Source organism: Alligator sinensis, unplaced genomic scaffold (assembly GCF_000455745.1).
Source record: "Alligator sinensis unplaced genomic scaffold, ASM45574v1 scaffold832_2, whole genome shotgun sequence".
Classification (NCBI taxonomy): Eukaryota; Metazoa; Chordata; order Crocodylia; family Alligatoridae; genus Alligator; species Alligator sinensis.
The window spans coordinates 229,705-253,766 of record NW_005842745.1 but is presented as its reverse complement, the minus strand read 5'-3'; the positions used below and the strand labels follow the sequence as shown (position 1 = coordinate 253,766).

General features: G+C 41.8%; 1 protein-coding gene across 1 annotated transcript in view; it reads right to left on the bottom strand.

Annotated features, from left to right (window-relative positions):
- Positions 1-18,538, bottom strand: part of RPS6KA2 (ribosomal protein S6 kinase A2) — a 460,482-nt gene extending 441,944 nt beyond the window's left edge. Inside the window, exon 1 of the mRNA XM_014525104.2 lies at positions 18,376-18,538. Coding sequence (XP_014380590.1) covers positions 18,376-18,423 — 48 coding nt within the window. The 5' untranslated portion in view covers positions 18,424-18,538. The remainder of the gene's footprint in view (positions 1-18,375) is intronic.
- Positions 18,539-24,062: the final 5,524 nt, after the last annotated feature.

The following is a 24,062-nucleotide window of genomic DNA, read 5'->3' as shown; positions in this document are numbered from 1 at the left end:
AATTCTAGTTTCCAGTCATCTCTAGTCTCAACATTGACTTTCATTCAGAGATATGCTATGGTAAGATAACTAAAAAAAGCTTATTTAATTAAGAGAATGATCAGATTAAAAATACAATAAACAGTATGTGTAGTATCTCTAGCCACATAATCAGCAAGAATTAAGTTAAAACGGTACCTCTTGGATTAGTGGTAGTAATGTAATCATTTTACTATCCTAGAGATTGCTTTCTCCCACATCTGACCTTCCACTCAGCCTACATATAAACACAAGCCTTCTGGCTGTCCCCATCTTTCACCCTGGTCATAGATTTCAGGCTGCTCTACTCTTCTCATCTTGGCATATGAAACACACATCCAGTAGTGTAACATGGGCTGGGTGAGTGGGGCATGTCCCTTGGGTGCTGCCTTAGAGGACAGGGACCAGCAGATGGTATATGCTTCTGCCTCCGATAAAGGGTTGGGAATGGAGAGAAGAACTGACCCCTATTCTTTGGCACCAAATTCAGCATATTTTTTGCCCCCTGGACATGGGCTTCAGCGGCAAAGAAATGGAGTGAAAGTTCACCCCCACACCCCACCCCAGCAGCAAACTTCACTGCCAGTCTAGAGAACTAATATTTTCAGTGTACTGTTGCCATCCATGAGATTGCATGATAAAAAGGAAGGGACAGGACAGGGAAAGGTGAGACAAAGCTGCCCAAGGCACATTTTTCCATGCTGTACCTCTGCGCACACCTCTTCTCTGTTAAGCAGTCTGTCCCAAGATGGCCAATATTCAAGACTACTAAATTGCTATAGCTAAATAGTTTTGCACATTAGTAGTCAAAATGAATGTCCTTCACTCAGTACCTTCCTCCCAAAACAATCTGTGCTTGAGAAATGATCTGAGCAAAAGAAAACCTCCCATTGACTTTAATGGGCTTAGTATTAGGCCCTTGATGCTAGCCTTTATTAATTATGCCTTATGAGTCTTTATCCTTAGAACAGTCATCCTGAAACCAGGTTGGTCTAATTTTAAAGATACAGAAGTTATGGAGTGCAAGCTTAACCTAAATCCTTCTGGATAGCAAATATACATTTATGGTACTTTTCTTAGAGTGTCATCCTAATTACAATGAAAGATTAGCTGAAGAAAGGAGAGGAGAGGGCAGGGGAGGAGAGGGGAGATCAGTAAGTATAAAGTTATGTTCAGATTGAGGTGTTAACACTGTAGTCACTTCTACAGGATAAATTAAACCATGCTGAGATCTGGCCTGTTGCAGTTAGACCCTGTATCCAAAACAGCTACTTTAAAGTTACCTCAGGTTTCGCGACACTCCTCCTATAGTGTAGACAAACCCATATAAGAAGCCAAAACAAGAATTGGTTCATGCTTTCTTGAGAATCAAAATCATTTGTTTATATTGCTTATAAGACCACCTAGTTTTAATCCATTTCATCAGCTTGTATGCATTTCAACTGTGCTTCTTGGTTTTTAAAGTTAATAATTATCTTTGTAAGATATTCAGTGATATCCAGCAAGTATGTTCTTTTTATGACTCATATTCCTAAATATGTGACTTGTATATCATCACCATGAGTTGGGCACAAATCTTTATTGCTCATTCAGTTTTGGCTTCAGAGCTTTAGGAGGAAAAAAATTCCAAAATTTCTCACTTTTGCAGAATTTATGAAGTTCAGCACCAGCCTTGTGGAAATGATGGCAGCATGTCACCTTCTGAAACTATTAAAGTATGTAACATGTTACTACTGTGCCCAATTAACTCAGCAAACCAAGCAAGAAGATAAGTTTGCACAGGAATCATGAAGAAATGCATGGACATTTGGTATCCAAAATCAAGGCAATGCAACTGAAGAAATGAAAGGTTATGCCTATTTATTTGGGTCAAATGATTCATAAAGATAGTGATCAGGATAACAATATAGGGTGAAGACTTTATTTTGAGTAGCATCCTGGAGACAAAAGCAGTTACAGGGAGAATGGAATTATTTTGGGAGGGTCAATTTGATATTTGCCTTCAGTTCCATTGAGGCACATGGCAGTTGGAGTTCAGATTTGTCATGCTCCCTTCTCCAGGCTCCTTAGCCACAATACATCTCCCATGATATCCCATGCCCTCTAACAGAGCCAAATTGTGCATTATGGGAGATGCATCTGCAGTATGTCAAAGATGAAGCTTATTCAAAGAGTTTGACCCACAGGAAAGAACAAGGCCCCTGGAATTCCCAGGAGGCATCTTAGGGGGAAACCTTTTTAGGTTGAATTCGTTTGAAAAGAAGCAAAGTGTTTCATTTTGGTGTAATACCAAAAAAAAAAACATGCTGGAATTCAGGAATGTTAAAATCCTTCATTCCCATCAAAATGTGAAAATAAAGTTGATATTTCTGAATCAAATTTTTTGGAGATTTTTGCTCTGCAAAACGTTGTGATATTTATGACTTATCTTGATTTGAGAACAAAACAAGTGGCAAAATACTGGAGTTTCCTATGAGACAGAAATACCAATTTTCACTTAAGTCTATTTAAAACAAGACCAGGCTCATATTAGAGGAAAAGAATGAGAAAGAAACAAGTTGCTGTCCTCTTGCAAGCTCAAGTTTTTGTTTTAAAAATCTTAGCATAGGCCTCTGGCTGTCAATTTGGTTAATACTGGTATATTGTCTGGACCAGTAGTTTTCAACATTTTTTCATTTGTGGTCCCCTAAAATTTCAAATGGAGGTGCAGACCCCTTTGAATTGTAAGTGTGGGTATTCATGTACTTTTGATTGATCATAGTAATCTTTTATAGATCCCTTAGACATAGTCTGAGGACCCCCGCCCGGGGCCCACTGACTAAAGGCAAAAAAACACTGTTTTAGACTGAGCAAGTTGCATCTTATTTCATATTAACATGGCATGAAGAATGGAGCCATCATTATCAGCTAAACCATATGAGGAAATACATTACCAGCCAAGCAAGTTGTAGCTAACAAGAAAAAAAACTTTAATATTTGAAACGTTGCAGGTTTAACTCTATATCATATCAAGAGACCTGATGAAATACAACTTTCAGAAACCAAACAGCTGAGCAAGAACTTTTAGAGATTTCTATTAGATTGTCTATGTCCAAAGTGCACAAAAAGAGTAGCAATGCTGCAGCTGATCTTACTGCTTTCCAGAAGAGCATGATCTGTGGCTACATCTACACTGCAAGCAAAGGTGCACTTACAGGAAGCGCTGACATACTTACACGAGCTGTATATCACACCAGCCCAGACAACAATAGCAGTAAAGACAGGACAGCACAGACTTCAGCACAATCTGCACATGCCCAGTGGGGACCCAAAGTACATCTCAAGTTGAAAACCCATACTCAAGTCCCTGGTTTCCAGTGCTGGTGTCACGTAAGCCTCCTTGGTTCTGACTCCCTGCTCTACATCTATGCCTTCCTTTGGCTGCAACGCCAAACCCTATTTGTGCTCTTGCCTGCAGAAGAAATGCTACTAATGCAAGCAATTGCTTTTTAAATTTAAATCTCATTGATTTAAATCTATACAGCTTTCTGATTGGGTTAAGTGCCTTCATTGATTTTGTAGTTTGCTGTGTAATGGGCCTTTTATGCTAGATGAGCCACTGTCAGTACCATAAATAGCAAAGATACTGACTTACTGAAAAATCAGTAGTTTTGAAGTATGGAGGGAAATCAAAGTTTCCCTTTGGGTGTGTGCAGATGTTACATTTAGATCTACCTAACTAAGGTAAGGTTGATTTAAGTGCCGATCTGTGCAGGTATTTGGGAAAGTTGACTCGGGCACAAAAAAAAATGGCAGGTCTGATTTTAAATTAGTTCACCTAAGGAGGTGAACTAGCTTACATACGGAATGGTTTAGTCTAATCCATTGAACATCTACACACATTCAGAGTGCAGACCCAGGCTGGGAAAGTCCAATTACTTTCAGAAGGAATCTGAGACTACAGCACCTATTACCAGTGCATACTTTGCAAGCTACTGCTCTAAATTTGTCCTCTATGGGTATGTCTACACATGCAATTAATGTGAAGCAATACACACCAGTGTTTAATCGCACCAGTTTATTGATCCTGGGTGCACCATTTGAACGTGTGCCCGGGACCGCAACATGGTGAGCTGGGTTAGAGCAATCCTGGCTGACAGGGGATTCTGGGGCGCAGCCTAACAGCCCAGGGCTGCTCCTCCCTGGCTCAGCATGCTGCAGAGGAGCTTGCTGGGCACGAGGGTGCTCCAGTGTGGAACTAGCCAGCAGACAACCCCTGCACTGAAGAACCCTTGTGCCCCAGTGTCTACATGTGTGGTGCTGCAAAGTAAAAAAATTCTGCATCAGGATAGTACTATCCTGCTGCAGAGTCAGTTAGTTTACTGCTGCCTAATAGCACTACATGCATAGATGCAAGACATTAGTCTACTCCACAGTAAACATCTTCTGTAAGCATGCCCTGTAGGTCTCAATCACAGAACATATCATAAATTGTGACCTACAAGGAGCAAGCAGGAATTTTACTTAAAGAAATTTGTTTAACTTTAATGAAAAAGCCGCTTTTCAGAGCCGAGATACAAGCTGGCAGCACATTCAAAATATCCTAGCTATGGTTATGGCTCTGTTCCCCTTCCCCAACAGCTTACAGCAGTGACCATCTCAGTCTGTTACTGTAGATCTCAAGTAAAAATCTAGAGGCAAGTACTGTGTCAGATACGGAAGTGACAAGTATGCCCAAAAGATAAATAAAAAGAACTTCACAAGCAGACAGGCAGTGCTGAAACCTTTGTGCAAACCATATGTCTATTTTCACAGTTAAGTTTCAGTTATCCAAAGTGCAATGTTAAGAGCTGGAAAGTTGCGAATCTCACATCAGTGAGACTTGAAAAGGCACCGCTAGCACATGAAGAACATTTTGGAATTAAAATAAAGGAACCAGAAAGGAGCCATACCTGTTATCTAGTGGCCAAAAACAAGTCAAGACATCAAAGCATTAATGCACTACAAGATTTGTCTTATAGGATATAGGCATGCCACAACAGGAATCAAGATATTCTGCTTCTGTCCTGTAGGTAGTGAAAAGATCCTAAAAGACAACCAACTTTGACATCAATAAAGTACTAAGGAGGATTTTCCTTATAGGTTCCAGAAAAGGATGGTTGGTATTTATATATATATATATAAATAAAAATTCGTCAAACAACTGCAACCCATACTAGAAGAAGACCCAATTCTTAAAGAACTCTTTCAAGAACCACCCATCCTAGCCTTTAAACAAACACTGAACCTCGATTGGATTCAGACCATGCCAGGACAAGAAACGTAAAACCTGTCAACACATCTCCACTCCCCTCCCTCCCCCCCAAAATAACTACACCCCACAACAGAACCATCAGCATTCCTGAATCTTACACCTGCACCTCCAGAAATGTAGTATCTTACATCTGATGTACAAAATGCCCTGATGGAAAATATGTAGGAGAAACCAAACAACAGCTGCGTACCAGAATGAATGCAAACCAAAAATCTATCAAAGAATAAAAATCCCCAATTACCTGTGGGTGCACACTTCTCACAAGACAACAACCACTCTCTCTCCAATCTCTCAGTTCTAATCCCCCTCCAATCTCTTAGTTCTAATCCTCAAAGGGCATTTACAAAACACCTTTCGTAGATGAGCCTACGAACATCACATCGTAAATCTACAAACAATCATGGACTAAATATAGATATTGGATTTATGGCACATTATAACCTTCCTGCCATCTAATAACCCCAGGTAACCTGGGAGTTTACCAACTACATTCGATCACCAATTCAACATTCCCCCTTTGCCCCCACACCTGTCTCGCACCTATTGTCTCCCATGGCCTCTGATCCCCACTGCCACATACTTGCATTTTCACAGACCTGTATTTTACATATTCACTTCTCTTCCACCGTAGAGAACACATAACACCAGCAGATCCTCCCTATGCCTGAAGAAAGGTGTTTTTACCCAAAAATCCTTGTCTGCCTATGTTCTTAGCCCAACACAGCTACAACCAACAAACCTAAAGGATATTGGCGGCAGATATAGCCCTCATTCATTAATGGATGTCAGTAGTTTTTAAAGAATAATATCTTTTGGCCTGGTCCTGGAATGCTCCCTATAGGGGGAGAAATATTGAGGACCAAGCCATGTGTTTTGGATAGTTCCACTCATTTAATGTTTAAAGAGCAAGAAGACACGAGATAAAAAGCTTAGCAGTGCATAAAGTGTACAAAGTCACAAGAATTCTTTAAGAGATCTAAGATGGTATTTCTATAAAAGATAAGGATGGGCACATAACAACACCAGGAATACAAAGCAAGTACAAAACCCAAGAGAATGAGCTTTCTAAAAAACTACAATAATGATCAGTCTTAAGAAACCATGCTGGAGGCCAGAAAACTAGGTTAACCAGCCTGAGGAGGGCCTTGGGGGAGGTGGGGGCAGGAAATTATGCTGAAATCTTTAAATTCCTTCAGAGGGATTGCTTAAGACAGGAGCTTACCTACTGGAAATGATCTTTTGTGTTGATTTCAGCGTATATGCCTCAAGGACTCTGTACTTTCCAGCTGGAACTGTGGAATTCTCAAGGTTTTAAAATTATTCATTTGGTGAAAGTTTTCCAGAGATGATAAAACTTTTTTTTTTTGTAATAATAGAAAAGCCCAGGGGAGTCATCCTATTCCACTGTGCAGGCATATAGCTTTCCCAGTCTCTGAAAAGGGCAGCCCAGCGTGCCTACAGAGCACGCAAGCACTGAGCAGGGAGTTTCTATAGGCAACCAGTAGGAAATGCTCAGGTCCAGAGATGTTTGAATTTCTACCCCTCAAGTATAATTCAGGGCTGCCAATTGCACACCTCAATCCACTCAGGTGGAGGACTCACCTCCCTTTTGCCTAGTAGTACAGGGGTTAGGGCACTCACTCTACAAGTAGTAGACTTGGGATATAGGCCCTACCCACCCTGAGGGGTCTTTAACCTACATCTCCTATTTCCCAGGACAGTGCCCTAAGTAGCAGGCTGCAGAGTCGTCTCCCCTCTCCCCTGTTGAATCTAATTACTGGAGAAAAAGGAAAGCAAGATGTTATGGAGCCAAAAGGAGAACAAGTACAAGTGAGTCTGGCTCTGTCACCATGTGAAGAGGCACGCACCTAGAAAGGAGGAGCCCTTGGGTTCTGGCCTATGCTCTCAATGCTGTTTATCCATTTTGTATTTTGAGATTATTTGTGAGAATTTCCTGAGTCCTGTTCTACAGCAGTGTTTCCCAACCTTTTCCAGGGGAAGGCACACTTACATTAATACAAATTTTCTGCACCACACTTGTTAAGGTATTCCCCATCATACCTATTATAGCTCATTGCCATGGCATAATTCCCCAGCACACCTGTTCATTTCTGATGGCACACTTTTGTGCCATGGCACTGGTTGAGAAACATTGCTCTCCAGGTTGACATCAGGCATGCTTACAGTGATGCATAAAACTTTTCCGCATATAAACTACTGACTTTTTCCCGCCTGAAATCTATTGCACGGCACTTGTGGATAGGTCCTTTGACGTAAGAATGATATTCCACTCACTATATACTTTAGCAAAAAGAATACATCCTTCTCAGGCTGCTCCCAGCCCATATATTCTCTTCTCATTTGATATTTTACAATATACCCATAGCAATCAACCATGAACAGAATTGTTTTTTGTGCAAAAAAAGCAAACACATACCCTGTAGCTTTTCAGAAATCTTTGATCTCAGTGCATCACCAGCTGCCACCCTCAATGGCATGTTGGAGAGAGTAGGCATATGACTGAGCCAGTCACTAATTTTTCTGTCCAAAAGCCCAAAAAGCTTCATTGGTAAAGAGGGTTATAATATTTACCAGGTGCAGAAAATTAATTCTGATCTCCAAAGGAAGAAAAGAGGGGAGGAAAGCGACTTCCTAGAGGCAAACAATAAAAAATACTGGTGTATTTTGTGTAACTCCAGATTTCATAGATGTTAGAGCTGGAAGGGACCTCGTGAGATCATCGGGTCCAGTCCTCTGCCCAAAGGTAAGTATCCAGGCATTTCTTGAATGTATCCAGAATAGGTGCTTGCACCACTTCTGAGGGAGTCAATTCCAGACTGTGGAGGCTCAGACAGTAAAGAAGTTTTTCCTTATTTCCAGTCTAAAATGGTCTTCCAGCAGTTTGTGATGGTTAGACCTTGTCTTCCCTTGGGGTGCCCCGGTGAACAGATGTTCTCCCAGTTCTTGATGCACACCCCTTACATACTGAGAGATGTTCGTTAAATGCCAGTGGCAAAATTCTGCAGGACCATGCAACAAAATCTGTTCCCAGCAGAAAATAGATGCTTGAGGCAAGGTCCTTAGCAAATACACAAAGCTGACAGGTTAGTCATATCTAAACTTTAGCCCCCTGCACAATTTTCAAACAATATGTAGCAACCACAAGTAAAGGAGCTGGTTGGAAAAAGTTGGAAGGGAGGTGCGGGGAGAAGGGGTGGTAATGTTCTCTTACCATTTTTTTTCTCAAAATGTTACATTATATTTCATGCTAAGTTTCAAGAGTCAAGTTCTGTGATACCACAGTACTGTAATAAAAAAAAAGAGTCTGTTGTAATAGCATTGCATTACAGTTTGCTCACTCAGCATAAGGCTCTGGCCTTTAGTTGCTATAACAACACTGCTGCTTAATCTTCAAAGATCTTATTACTATTCTATACCCAAGGGAAGCTATTATCACAACTGGGGAAGAATAACTCTGGGTGGGTCAGGGAAGGTGCAAGAGAGGAACAGAATTATATCATTTAAAAGGGAGATTGCTTTTCTATCAGCAAATTAACTGTTTTGTCCAAATCCATGGTGATACTGCAAGAAGCAGTTTATTTTTATTATTTTTATTTCCCTAAATTATTTAAAGACAACTAGATAAAGAATTAAGACATACTATTAATGTGCATACCAGGTCAATTCGTTGACTAAAATCACATCAGCCAACAAGTAAAATCCCCCACCTTTTTATTTGCCATTTCTCAAGCATATTATTTCCAATATGGCAGAAAGAGTCCTTACGGCTTGTGGCACATAAGGACTGTCCCCCAGTTGAATACTATTTTACAGATTTTTCACTGTGACACTACAGAGACCCTCTCAGTCATAAGTCACCTACCACTATAGATGTGCAAGTTTCAGGAGAAAGGTCAAGAGGTCCTTCATCATCAGCAAGAGAAGCAAAAGCACTGTCCACTGAAAGTACCCCCAAATCCACACACAGGAAGGGCCAGCTTTCTGCTGTATCCCTTTCAGAGCTCGCTAAAATATGCCAGTGGGTCATGGCTGCAGAAGATACGGTAGCCCACAGACTGCAAAACAAAGAGAGCTTGGCAGCTACTACACAAATTACTGCCCAAGTTGGACTGAAAGAAAGCAACAAGGTGCAGTTGCAGCAGGCAGGAAGTGGAGATCTCCTGGTAGTAGTTATGATCCCTGGGGCATTTTCTCTTCCAAGACACAGCCCTGAGACAGAGGGCTATGAGCAAAGTTGTTTTGTTCTCAGTACAGAGAACACTGCCAATTAAAGCATTAGCTTCTGGGTAAGCAATATTGTGAGATCCCAATAAGTGCAGCTAAGACAGGATAATTTTCTGTCAGGTTCATGGATGTGGCAGCCTACAGTTTGTCCATCTTATTTTTATTTTTAAAGGGAGCAAGAGGAGGGGGTGCATGAAGAGCAGTGGCCCACCACATCCAATGCCTAGCCTGTGGAAGACAAATCAGATATTTCACCTCCTTACTTTATATTAGAAATCCAGGAAGATTTCCTGGAAAACATAAGTCAGCCCCAGAGAGCTACTCCCATCACCTTTCATTTTAAAGATCTCTTGTGAGCTAAGAGGAGGGGCATTAAATTTCCTTGAAGGTTAAAGGCAGCTCAGTTTTCTCAAGCATGAAATCAAAAAAGTTTTTCCATACAGGTCCTGGACATCCTTAAATCTTAGAGTAGGTCCCCTAGCATGGATGATTAATAAAATTGAAGGAGAGCACCATCCAACAAATTTCTCATGTGCATAGTTTTCAAGATAGGGCACACTGCTTATTAATATTAAGCACACATTGAAGTCAGCCAGCTGCTACTTGCAAAAAAGTCCCATTGATGTCAGTGAAAGTGTGTCAACACGTGAAGGGTGCCTTGGGATTGAGGACTGTAGGATCAAACCCAGCAGAATTCAAATGCACTAAGGCTAAAAAAAAATAAACTAAACTATATAGTTTCCCTAGGGCACAGAAGGTGCAGGTAGGGTCACTTACAGCTAAGGTCATCCGACCTGTTCCATCCCAACACTGCCAAACTGGACCCATTTGGGCTGAAGTTTTCCATGCCACGGGGGTTTACCTTGGACTGAATTCTTTTGGACAGTTCTGGCTAAACTGGTTCCACCATTTCTGAGCATATGCTCAGAGGAAAAAGTATCATTTTGCTCCTGTGAAAAGAATGTTTATAAATGTCACTAGGCTGTCCCGCTTGTTCCCAGAGATCCAGCTATTATTCTATGCCCTAAATGAAGAGGGGGGGAATTGGGGCAGACCTAGAATTTTGAAGAGGGGAGTGCACAAAGTGCACCATACAAATGAAATGACATTTCTCCAGTTAAAAAGAAACTAGATTCTTTACTAATATGCGAGGAACCTATGGCTGTATTATTCAGCTTAAGATTGAAGCAAAAACAAGTAAGTTCATTGGCATGGGTTAAAAAACGGTTTGCAGGGCTGTGAAATGGGAGCTTCATTACCAGGAGCAGGTAACAGACAGCAGAACAAAGGATAGCTTGATTGGTGGCACATCAAGACCATTCAAAAGACCAGAGGGTTGTTAACACCTGTGGGCTGAGTTTAGAAGGTTTCTAATAAGCCATGTACCCAATTGAGTCCCTCAGTTGGGTGGAGCAAGAATCAAGGGGGGGGTGTAAGGGAACCCTCCTGGATCCACCCCTGCACATGAACATATCATACCTGTATCACAATGATTATACATAAAAGGCCCAAATTAAAGTTGCATAGGAAACCTTAATTATAGCATTTCCTACCTTTTGAGTGCTTGTCTTTGCAACCTTACTGTTCTTTTAACATGGTCTTTTTTGGATTGAAAATAGTATGCAATATGTTGTGCCATATATTATGCAAGTTAATAAATAGCTGTCATGGTTGTTACAAAAAATTAACTTAAATATATTTATTTTAAAAATAAAGAAATGATGTTAATCCTGAAAAGTAAAGGGCTTCTGAAATTTAATTGTGTTTTGGTGAGTGGGTGTGAGGGAGGAATTAAATTTCAGTGTTAAAAAAAAAAAAAAGTAGCAGGCAAACAAATGCAGCATATAAACATGCAAGGTAACATTTTCCAGAGCCTATTAAGGCTCAGTAGAACTTAGGATACTACATTGCTTTTGGGGCATTTGGAAATTTTGCCTCCAGTGTATTTAAACAGACTATAATGAAACCAGTGATTGCATCTGCTGTTGATCACATTAAAACAGTAATAATTTAGACTGTCAGTTCAAACTACTAAATCCATGAAAGCTAGAAACAAAGGGCATCTTTACATGTGCTCTGGGTGGGGCATTAAAATGCCAGCAGTCTCTCATGTATTCAGTATCTCACGCCCCCTTCCCCTGCTGGAGGGGCAAGTGCCTCCCACACCTGGCCTCCAATCACCCTTACCCTCCACTCCCCCCCAGTGCCAAGCAGCTCCTTGCTAGGGCAAGCTGGGAAGTGCCAGAAAAAAAAACTTTGATGCTGAGCAGGGGTAAAGCAAAATCCTGGACATTTGTTGATATTTTTAGAAACCACCCGGACAGACATGGGAGGACCCAAAAGAACGACATGTCCAGGAAAACCTGGATGTATGGTAACCCTAATGTCCCCTGCCACCAGTTTGTAATGTGGGGACACTGAATACTCATGACGCTGAGGCTGCTGGAGCATTCTAACTAGAAGGCAGGTGTCCGGCACGTGTATACATGCCCAAAATGAAAGAGTGAATCCTTGCAATACACTCCAAACAGGGGGATGCAGGCACCTATGTGCACTCCATATATCCTCTTACAGATAAGCACTTCCTTTAAAGCGAAGTTACTTTATTAATATTTTATAGGAATGAAGCGTCTCACTACCAGGAGTGTGCCATCAGACTAAGTAGCTCCAGCCAAGCGGCAGCATAGACTACTTCATCATTCATAGAAATGAGAGCCAGGTTCTGCTTGTTCTTAAATAGGCTCTGGTGATGATTTTTTTCAAGGCCTCCATCAAGTCACTTAACCTTTCTGCATTATCTATAAAAGGGGGATAATATTGTCCACTGTTAAAGTAAGCAATAAGGGCAGACTAAATAATAGCCTGGTAGTTTGAGCACCGTGCCGGGAAGCAGGAGGTTCAAGTCATCTGAGTGAGGAGATCCTGCAACCTGGATCTTTCTCTTCCCCGTCATGGATTTTTTCTGAGGCTACATCTTCAGGACTTAGCTCACCTAGATATGCACGTACAGAACCCTATACCAGCCTGGCTTCAGCTCAGGCTATTGAACATGCTCAGGAGCTGTGTGGACACACAAGCAACATCCAAGGGCCAAAACCAGCAGTTACGTAGCTGGATCAATGCCATTTGTGCCTGTAAAGTGAAATAGGATTCTGCCTTAATGTCCATAAACACCATCTACCCAATGCATTTATGAGTTGGTCACAATAGCAGCCAAACCAGAACTGAACTTGCGACCATCACAGCTAAAAGTACACAACTATACAGCTAAAACAAAAAACCTGAGAGCTGTAGCAGATTCATCCTCTGCAAATCAAGCCCAGCAGCAGACAGGTGACACACACTGGCCAACAGGTTACACTAATATTAACCAGAACACGCATCCAATCCTCCGGTGATGAAGAGCCTAGAAGCCCCAGACTCCCTGCTTACTTGGATGACCGCCTCTTCCAAAGGGCTTTCTAATGTTGGAAATGATGTGCTAATCCCAATACAAGCAGCCTGTGACTACCTCCTGCAGTAGGGAGTGGGGGCCTCAATAGTCCCCCACCGGCAAAATCCAAGATGCAATCAGACAATAAACCAAGTCAATTAAATATTAACATCACCACTCTGTGCACAGTGTTGTCATCGCAGTGAACATTAATTTGTTACACAGGAAATGAAAAAAATGGCAGTATCCAAAAATGCCAACACCAGCCCTGACGAATTCCAGACCCTTTACAAACTGTATCTGCCGCATCACTGAAATGAAGCCTCCCCCACCCCAACCTGAGGTCAAAAAGGGCACCCTGCTAGACACTGCCTAAACAGCTCAGAACTTACAAGCAGCCTTGGCAATAGAAAATAAGCGTGCATATGCCACAAAGAAAAAACATTACTGTTACAAGCAGTCCTGGATGTAACCACATTGAATTCCATCGCTTTTTGCAGTATATGAAGTACAGCGACAATCAGTTTAAAGAGTAACAAAATACCTTGACCATATATATGACTCGCATATGCATGAAGGTGCACAAAGACATCTACAAGATCTGTGCGCTGTCAGATTCCGTCGGCTTTATGTATCTTTTAGTTCCTTTCTTCTGTATTGATGACTCAACCATATGTTCTCTATGTAAACCTTCATTGGTGGTGGTGGGTAAGAAACAGAAACGTGTGTTACAAGCTATCACTGAGCAATATTCTGCCAATATTGCAATCATTATCAAATCATCATTCTCTGCACGAAAAAAAAAAAAGTCAGATTCCACCCTCCTAACACTACAGAGGTAGTATGCATTTTCCCAAATGATATCAGCAGCTCTACATTCATGAGGAGGGGGGATGGCAGCTAATGTTTCCATTTCCATTTTTCCTTATTAACAGAAAATGCATCCCATTTATAACCAGTGAACATCTATATAACCCATTTTTAATAAAATATGTTTTTTCTACTCCACCATGTCACTCAAGTCAAAAAGTATTCCACTAGCTTTTTATTTTCAGTCTCAATCACTGAATTATAGTTTATGAAAAAACAGGGACTTTTATATCCATATTGGAAATCAAGTAGCTTTTGTAAGTCTTTTTTATGCATGCCAACTTTTACACTGGCTTCTAGTTAAACAGCTTGCAGTATTCTATAGTAGAAACACATACCACTGCTATTTCCACTTTTCTTTTTTGGTAAGACTTTCAGAGGAATCACCGAATTATGTGAGCAATGGTAATAATGGAAGAAATGTATACTACATGGTACTTTTAAAGGACTTCTCCATCTTTAGAGTGCAGTTCTTTGAAAAGTGACTGTATAACAATGGTAACAGATCTGTTTGTTTTACATACTCATTCTAACTGCTGACTTCAGTGACAAGAGACCATTTGTACTTTTTATTCCTGTTTATTACTGCAAAACCAAGCCAGTTAAGAGACAGTACATCTTGTACTTTTGTGCAATTGTTTACTAAGTTCCAATCAATTACACCTCTAAGAGTCTGTTGACTAAATGGGTTGAAGAAGTACCTGGCACTAACCTGTAATAATGATGCTAACGCAAATGAGGGAGAAAAACCTAATTTATCAATCACCGCTTGCTGAGTTGGGGGATCTGGTAATTAGAGAAACTTTTTTTTTACACTGTAAACTAGATACATCTGACATAGCAGCACAGGAACACCATAAAAGCTGGAAACCTATAATATCACTTTGTAGAGTCATTCTTCTGAGCAGAACTTACTTTTCACAAGTGACCACTGGAGACAGTCATGCAAACTCTTGTTCAAGTGAATAGTCCTTGTTCAAGGGGACACAATCAATAACGTAAAGAGGGCAAGTAAAAGCTACTTAATTCAGTAAATGTTCCAGAGACCAATCCTTGAAAGGAAACTTCCACTATTGTGATAAACTTTCATATCACTCTTCCAGTTGAAATTTTCTGAATAATGTAGTGAAATTGGTACAATTTTTTAAGAAAGCAGTTAATTTGAGGGCACATTCTCCCCCCAAAATTGTTAGCATTTCTGCCTCTAGCTTCCTAACCACACCCACAAATCTAAATACTATTATGTCTATGCATGCACTCATGCATACAGTCACACAGGCTAGGGACAGACGGTCAGAAAGCCTGAACATGAATTGATTCAATCTTTCCAGGTTAGTCTAATGTGGCTAGGCTAAATCACTTTGTAAATCGCAAGATATCATCTCTGGACTGAAAAAATACCGGCACATGCCCACAGTGGCTCAGGCTAGAAGCTGGGGGGCCTAGAGCAGCCCTCCCTTCCCTTCCAATGAAGGCTGCGGGGGGTATGGCCAGGCCTCAAGGCTGAGCTGAGCGGGGCGTGGCCAGGCCCCAGAAGGCCACTGTCATTAGGGAGCCCCCGCCCCCGCCCCCCCTTGATAAGAGAGCATTTATCAGCATTTAGCACCCCATTAGAAAACAATGCCTCACTCATTAGTTCAAGCTTTTTCCAAAGGAAGGAATGCAGGAACATTACCAACCCAGCTGTTGATTAGCTCCAAAAAACCCTAAGTGGACACTGTCCTATCTGCCTATACAGCATTAGCTAGCAGACCACATGCTGGCTACAGTCCATGCTGTGGGACAGAGGAGGAAGAGATCTCTACTTAAGCATTGAGTCGAGGGGGAGGGGGGCACGAGGAAGCCAGCAGACCATGCTGTGCCCACAAGTCTCTGCCAGGGCTGCAGCCAGGGAGCAGAGGGGAGGGGCCAGCCCTGCGGTAGAGCAGAGAGCCCCACCCAGCCCAGAGGGCATGCCGAGATGCTGGGGGAGCCTGATTTAAACTTAAACCAGCAAGGGGTCTGGGACAGATATTGCATAAACCAGTTTGACCCAAATCAGTTAAGTCTGATACTACATTCAAACAGGTTTATCTCAAACTGGTTTCAGCCATTTTCAATGTGCTTTATATGCACTGAATGTTTGTTCTGTTATAGGTTTAAACCAGTTTCTGATCACTTAACGGGTTTGTGTGTAATGTCTGTCCATAGGCCCAGTAATTGCAAAACTGCATCTACAAAAAGAAAAAAAAAAAAAAAAAAGAGAATCAGAGGCCAGGCTCTGGTCCGTTTAGACACCTGCATATTCAGATGCAATCCCCATGACAAAACTGTGGCCCATACATAGATAGCACAATCATTAGCTAGACTCCACATGCTGCAAATAGCCAAATCTTAAAGCCATCCATTCCATGAAAGCACAGACTTGTCACTACAGATCAAAGAAGTTATCCAATAGTTATCTATTTACTGTGACTCAAAGGTATCTTTAGTCGTCATAGCACTGAACATTATATCTTTTTAGGTGACTAATAACTAGAAAGTGAGATAGCCATTAGGGCTGGAGTAAAATATTAATTTTTTGTACAAGAAAGCTCTCCAATATCTTGATAATTGGAATTATCACAGAGAAAGTCTGCAGAAAAAATGGGAGTAGAATCCCAATCTGAAGACTGAATCTTAAGAAATCTGAAGTTCTTTAAAACAAATCCTGAGCCAAATATGCAGGTGTACTGACTTTTTGGAGGTATGTTTGTACAACAGAGGACAGTCATTTTTCTGGCACATTATGCCCATCATCATAAGCATTTGAAAGGATCTGCAGCATCATGTACCTGATTTTCAAGATCATATTACTATAAATAGAAAATAATTGTATTGAATTCCTCCTACCTTTGATAAAGTAACTAAGCCATAAACATGGGAGCCTATGTGTGAATTCAATCCGGTGTCTTGACTGTGGTACCATATAAATGAACCTTTCCTGGGAGAGCAGGTTGCTATGGGACACCAAACACTATCAATGCCCTACTGCTTCTTCCACACTGAATTATTCTCATTTCCTTCTGGGTTACACCCACCTTCACTTTATCAGTTTAAACAGTAGCCCAGGAGTCAGATCCTGTAATACAGGGATATATTTCTGAAACTATACTTTGGTAAATCAGAATTTCATAAGGTACACAATTCACCTTGCTGCATCATGCATTTTTACTCATCATTTTTTAGGTTTGGAGCACTATATGTGAAAGCATGGGGGGAAAAGAAAAAAACATCAGCAATGGGATTACACTAAGGGTAAAATTTTCTGATTATGTGATTAGATGTACACACATCCTTAATGACAATAAAACTATGCATTCTTGGGGAGGGTCAAAATACTATTCAATTTGCACCAGGATCTCAAAAGGATTGCAATGCAAAGGTGAAAGATGCCACCATTAAAATCTGAACACGTCTTTAAAAAGAACACATGCATCTTCAGCAACGAAGAGGCTAAAACCTACGAAAAATTACATGCTGTCTACCCAATTTAAAAAAGTGATCCCTCCACTTTTTATTATTCCAGCCAGATTCTAATCAAAATACTGTAACTCTTTGGTTTAACAAAATTTTATACTATAGAAATAAATATGGAATCCTATTAATATGAAATAACACTATACCATGAAAATGTGAATTCTGAGAGACCCATGCTGAACAAACTGATTATACATCTCATCTGTTGCTAATAACTTGCAAGCTTATTAGGATTGTGAGGGGTGGGGAATGAAGGGAGGGAACAGTAACTGCGTATTATTTAAGCCATAGAAAGATGTTACTTTTTTTTCCACAATAAGTCCTTCATGCTCAAACAGTGTAGATATCTTATGTGCTTTGCAAAAAAGCCAGACATACAGGTACAAAGTCCACACAACTATGATCTGGGACAAACTCAACATTTTAGACTTGGATTTAAACCTAAAGCAGTAGGCTCTCAATAATTCTCCAGTGTAGCTCTCCTATTCATAAACCTCCCCTCTTCACCATGTATCTGGAAGCAAAATTGGGCCAATAGTATAATTCTAATATATGGGCATTTCTACTTTGAGAAAGTGAGATAACACCAGCTTTTTCCTTTAGGTATTCTTTTAAAACTGAACATTGGTCCATGTGGTGCCTCCTTTTCTACTACCTGGGATCAGATGTCTCACATTACATTAAACTATTTCGGAACATTCACATTTTACATAAAAGTGTGGAATGCATACTAATACTGAGACAGTGCATTAAGGGTAGAAAATGACAACAAGCACAGGCAGATGAGAAATCCCATAAACTGAAACCATGCTCAACTTAGACCATTTAGCATACCTTACCTCTAGGTGCATTTTAAGATACAATGCAATGCATCAAAACCATACACCAGAATTACTTTGCTTAAATAAAAAGTAATGCATCTCACCCAGAAGACCTCACAAGATCAGTGCTGCAATTGCCAAACTTTGTTTTCACCCATTTGCTTAATAAAAACAAAACCAAAAAAGAAACACCTTACCTTTTTCAGGAACAGTTTCTGTAGTTTTTTGTGAGGCAGCTTTATCATTTTTTTTTTCAGATTCAAAACTGTGATGTGGGTCAGATATTGCAAGTCCTAGAACCATTCTGCCGGGGCTCAACACCTTTCATCTTCTGTATTATCTCGTTGCAACCGGCTTAGCCCAAAGCATCATCAGATCCCAGCTCCAACGAAGCAACAGATTAAAAGGCAAAGGCTAGGCTGGATCTAATCTTCAACTCAAATCAGGTGGATACACACAGCAGCTCTGGCTTCAGCTGAAGCACAGCGCTGCTTGTCAGCACGGAGAAAAGAAAGAAAGCAGGCAGCAAGCCTGAGAGCTCCACTTCTCTCTAGAAAAACTGCAAAGTTAGAAAAGGTTCCCATCTATTTGAAAGAGGCATGTAAATCAACACAAGATGAATGGGAGTTCAATACCTGCCACATCCTTCAAAATGCAGGATACAGAGGAGACTAGATCGTTACCCAGGACTGAAAAGTATCCAGCTCAGCCTGCTGTGTGCAAGCTTGCCACAGTACACCTGTTAATTGAGTTTTGTATGACTCAACCCAGCACAACAAAAAGAGCCTGTCATTTACATTTCTTTTTTTAAATGAGTTAGAGACATTTTTCCTCTGAATGGGCAGAAGAGACTACACAGAGGTCGGTCTCCTATACGTACAGCCAAAGTGATTTATACAAATTACAAATCCTGGGCTTGAGTAATTGCCACATGGACAGGCAGGTTTTCTGCTCCTCTTTCCTCCCTTCAAAGGTCTAACAGGAAGGTACAGCTTTATGCTCTGACTAGGCTAGGCAGCAGGAGGACACACAAAGGTTGCAATGGTTCTGACTTTGCATTGCTTGAGCATGTGCTTCTCGAAACCCAGAAGGAATCCCACTGAAATCAATGGGATAAGCCTATGCAGAGAAAGAAGGAGTTATCTGTGTTAGTCTGAAGTAAGGTGGAAGGCAGGGCAGGGAAGATTGCGTCTCTAAGGTGCCACCCTGCCCTGCCTTTTGCCTACGCATAGTGTGGACATAGCCAGCTGAACTGGGACCTAAATTGCTACATTCCTATTACACCGGGCCAAGGCCTTGCCCCGTCCTGTCCACTTTGGGGACTTTTCAGGGGAGAAGAGGTTGCTGGTGGTTTATAAATGCTACAATCCCCCACCTAGCATACTTCCTTCCACCGGTTGCCTTCTCCACCCCAGTCCCCCTCAAAACGTACCATTAGAAAGTGGCATTGCCCACCAGCACCAAGAGTCAGCTGGGGGACAGTGCATGCTGTATTCTGATTGGCTATTTGGGCCATTTGATGTCAGAGTTGTCTGCTAATGTACAGAAGTGTAGAACTGGAATCTCATCATGTGACCTAAAATATGCCCCATAGTGGTAACAGGCAATGGAAAGAAGATAATACAGGGGAAATACAATACTTAAAAGTAAAAAAAAACAAACAACCCAACCAATCAAAAAAACCACTCTCAAACAAACAACCCACCACCCACTCCCCAATATTTCTGGTTTTGTTTTTTTTTCTTTTTTAAGCTATGAATCTCTCTTCAAATAAGTTAAAGCTAAAAAGCCAATTAAATCTGTAACCAGACTTTTCCCCTGTATCTATGTGTATCTCTGTTCTTCCTCCCCCACTATACTTGCTTTTTTTCCTCTCCCCTCATGTCTCAGCTACCTCAGGAACTGAAATGCCATGGACACACAATTCACTGCGAAGTTTTGATCTTATAAAGAGTTGCACATTATGCATAATTTTCTTTTGATGAACCCCATTTCAGAAGCCATTGAGACTACTCATATGATTAAAGGTAAGCATATGCTTAAGTGTTTGGAGTGTTCAACACTTAACAGAGCATTGAAAAGATGACATTACTTATTACCAATGAATGAGGAAGAAATACTTCTTTATCCAAGATAAAAATATTTCACCACTTGTAATTTTAAGAGCACTAGACAGAGCTGGAGAAGCCAACTAGCCACCTGACAAACCTTTTGGAAGGGAGCATGAAGCTTAGTACCTGCAGTCAAACTGGCCCCAGAGATGTCCCACCATAAACTGAACCAACTACCAAAACTATAGTCAATGGCATTCTTCTTGAAGGAGAAGGAAAAGCCAAGGGAGATACAAACCAGGACTATGACAACCTCCAAACAGTTGCCAGGAGCAGAATATTACTCTCAATGAAGACAAGCTGAAGCTAGGGAGAACCAAAGTCCACTATGTTGGGCAATTATTTGCTTCTGGCAATTTCAGAAACTGAGAGCTAGTAAGGAACTGCCCAAACCAAAGGATGTCATGGAGTCCAGCAACTGATGTTGATGTCCAACTTCCTTCACAGATTCTTCACATACCTATCTGAAGCCTAGGAGCCCTTAAGATATTCAATATACTACGATGGAGTTCAGGGACACTCAAGTAGTCGAGAACAAACGGATGTGATAGAAAGAGATGGAGACAGAGAATGAGCGCACAAGTGCAATCCTAATGTACTATAACCCTGTGGAACAACAGTTTCACCCTTTTGGCCCCATGGGCCAGGTGAGTAGTGCAAGGCCAGTCCATGGACCAGATGGGACCCCACATGCTAATCAGGCCCACACACCCAGATCCGGCCTTGAGCACTGGGAATTGGGCCTCCAGTCCCCACCCCCATCCAGTCTCACTACAACACTGAGCTACCACAGTGCAATTATTGAGACTCTGGTGTTGTGAGGAGAGAAAGTACTGTCCATGAAAAGTGCTACCGGTGACAGATGCACTAAACAGTGCTCACCTTCCAGGTTACCCCACAGACAGCTCTGTGGAACAGGAAAGACAGTCTATCCACATGCTGATAGAAAGCTCCAGGCACTCCAGCAAAAACAACAGATGTGATGGATTCCTGCAGGCAGTAAAAGAGCTGATGCTCTAGGGCTGGCCAGATCACAAGCAAGCACCATGAAAAAACCCTGTTCTACCCAGGGACAAATGAGCTGTGTGCAAGAAGGGAGCTTTTTTGAAGGGGTTTGAGCAGTGATCCCAGCAGATTTAATAGATAATATCATAAGATAAATGCATGTTTCACAGTGAGGGTTATCAACTAGTCAGACAGATTCTCCAGTTTAAAAAAAATGTGTCTAGAAAGCACAAAGGGCATGATGACTGACAATGAAAGAGTCTACAGCCTCACAGAATCCCAACCCAGCCCTAGGAGAAGGTTGGAATTAACCTGTTCACATTTAATAGCAAGATCTGCATGGTCTCAGTTCAGATTCTGAAAGCTGGTCCATCTGGAGATGGTGCAGCCAAAAACTGTCATCTAGAAACCACAGGCCCATAGAATCTTAGAAAATGAGGGTTAGAGGGGACCTCAGGAGGTCATCTAGTCCAACCTCCTGCTCCAAGAAAGACCATCCCCAACTAGACCATCCCAGCTAAAGCTTTGTCTAGCCGGGTATTAAAAACCTCCATGAATGGAGATTCCACCACCTCTCTGGGTAACCTGTTCCAGTGTTTCACTATTCAAAATTCTTTCTACTAACCAGCCTAAACTTCCCTTGTTGCAATGTGAGACCATTGCTCCTTGTTCTGTCATCTGCAACCACTGAAAACAGTATAGTTCCATGCTTTTCTGAATCCCCCTGCAGATAGCTGAAGGCTGCTATTAAACCTCCCTCCCCTCAGTCTCCTCCTCTCTAGACTAAATAAGACCAGTCCCCTCAGCCACTCCTCATAAGTCATGTCCCCCAGCCCCCTCACCATTTTTGTTGCCCTCCACTGGGCTCTCTCCAATTTGTCCATATCCTTTCTGTACTGGGGGCCCCAAAACTGGACACAGTACTCCAGATGTGGCCTCACCAGTGCTGAGTAGAGGGGAATAATCACTTCCCTTGTCCTACTGGCAACACACCTACCAATGCAGCCCAGTATGCCATTAGCCTTCTTGGCAACAAGGGCACATTGATGGCTTATATTCAATTTATTGTCCACTGTAACCCCCAGGTCCTTTTCTGCAAAGATGATGCTCAGCCAGTCAGCCCCCAGTCTGTACTGGCGCATGGGATTGTTTTGTCCTAAATGCAGGACTTTGCACTTGTCCTTATTAAACCTCATGAGATTCCTTTTGGCCCAATCCTCCAATTTGTCTAGGTCACTCTGAATCCTAGCCCTACCCTCCAGCATATCTGCTACTCCCCCCAGGTTGGTGTCATCTGTAAACTTGCTGAGGGTGCACTCTATGCCATCTTTCAGGTCATCGATGAAGACATTGAATAAAACTGGCCCCAGAACTGACCCCTGGGGCACTCTAGTTAATACCAGCTGCCAACTAGACATCAAGCCATTGATTACTACCCTCTGAGCCTGATGCTCCAGCCAGTTTTCTATTCACCTTTCAGTCCATTCATCCAGCTCGTACTTCCTTAGCTTACCTGCAAGGTGTTGTGGGAGACCATATCAAAAGCCTTGCTAAAATCAAGGTACACCATATCCACCAGTCTCCCTGAATCTACAGAGTCAGTCACCTCATCATAAAAGGCAATCAGGTTGGTCAGGCATGACTTGCCCCTGGTGAATCCATGGGGACTGTTCCTAATCACCTTTTTCTCCTCCAAGTGCTTAGAAATGGATTCCTTGAGGATCTGATCCAAGATTTTTCCAGGGACTGAGGTGAGGCTGACTGCTCTGTAGTTCCCTGGATCCTGTTTTTTCCCTTTCTTAAATATGGGCATTATGTCTGCTCTTTTCCAATCATCTGGGACCTCTCCTGATCACCATGAGTTTTCAAAGATAATGGCCAGTGGCTCTGCAATCACATCAGCCAACTCCCTCAGCACCCTCAGGTACATCCCACCCGGCCCCATAGACTTGTACACATCCAGCTTTTGTAGGTAGTCCCTAACCTGTTCTTTCACCAGTGAGAGCTGCTCACATCTTCCCGAAACTGTGCTACCCAGTGCAGTAGTCTGGGAACTGACCTTGCCTGTGAAGACTGAGGCAAAAAAGGCACTGAACACTTCATCCTTTTCTGTATCCTCTGTCACAAGGATGCCTCCCCCATTCAACAAAGGACCCACACTTTCCTTGATCCTCCTCTTGCTACCAACATACTTTGCAAGGAATGGCACAACTGAAGTGCTATGGTCAGACAAGGGGTCACAGTATGCAGCAGAATACAATTAAGAGCCAAATAGGGATTTGAGAACAGGATATCTTCCTCTGGTACCTGCAAAGCACTAGGAAGCCCAAGTCAGTGGAAAAGACAGCTGAGACAGATGGCAAGAGGAAAACAGACAAAAAGGGATCCCTGCCTGGAAATGTTCAACTATCACGATGCCCCTCCCAGATACTACTAGCAGCCCAGTCCAGCCCAGGATTTTATGGGGCAAACATGTTTTTTTTTCATGACCGTACCTTACTGCTGCTCAGTGAAGGAATAACACGTGACACAGAAGCAATTAGGAGGCTGCCAAGGTAGGCAGACAGCCTACTCTAAATAAGATATGACTGAGACCACTTTAAATAGATAAGGAGGTCTGGGTCCAAGTAATAAATAGCCACACAAAATGGCAAAAATCTATTGTTCAAGCTGCAATAGAGCACAAGTCGCATCAAGCAGCTGCAGAATCAGGACAGAAGAAGATAAATTTCTGAAGATACCTGAAGGTTAGTGACACATCTGGACAA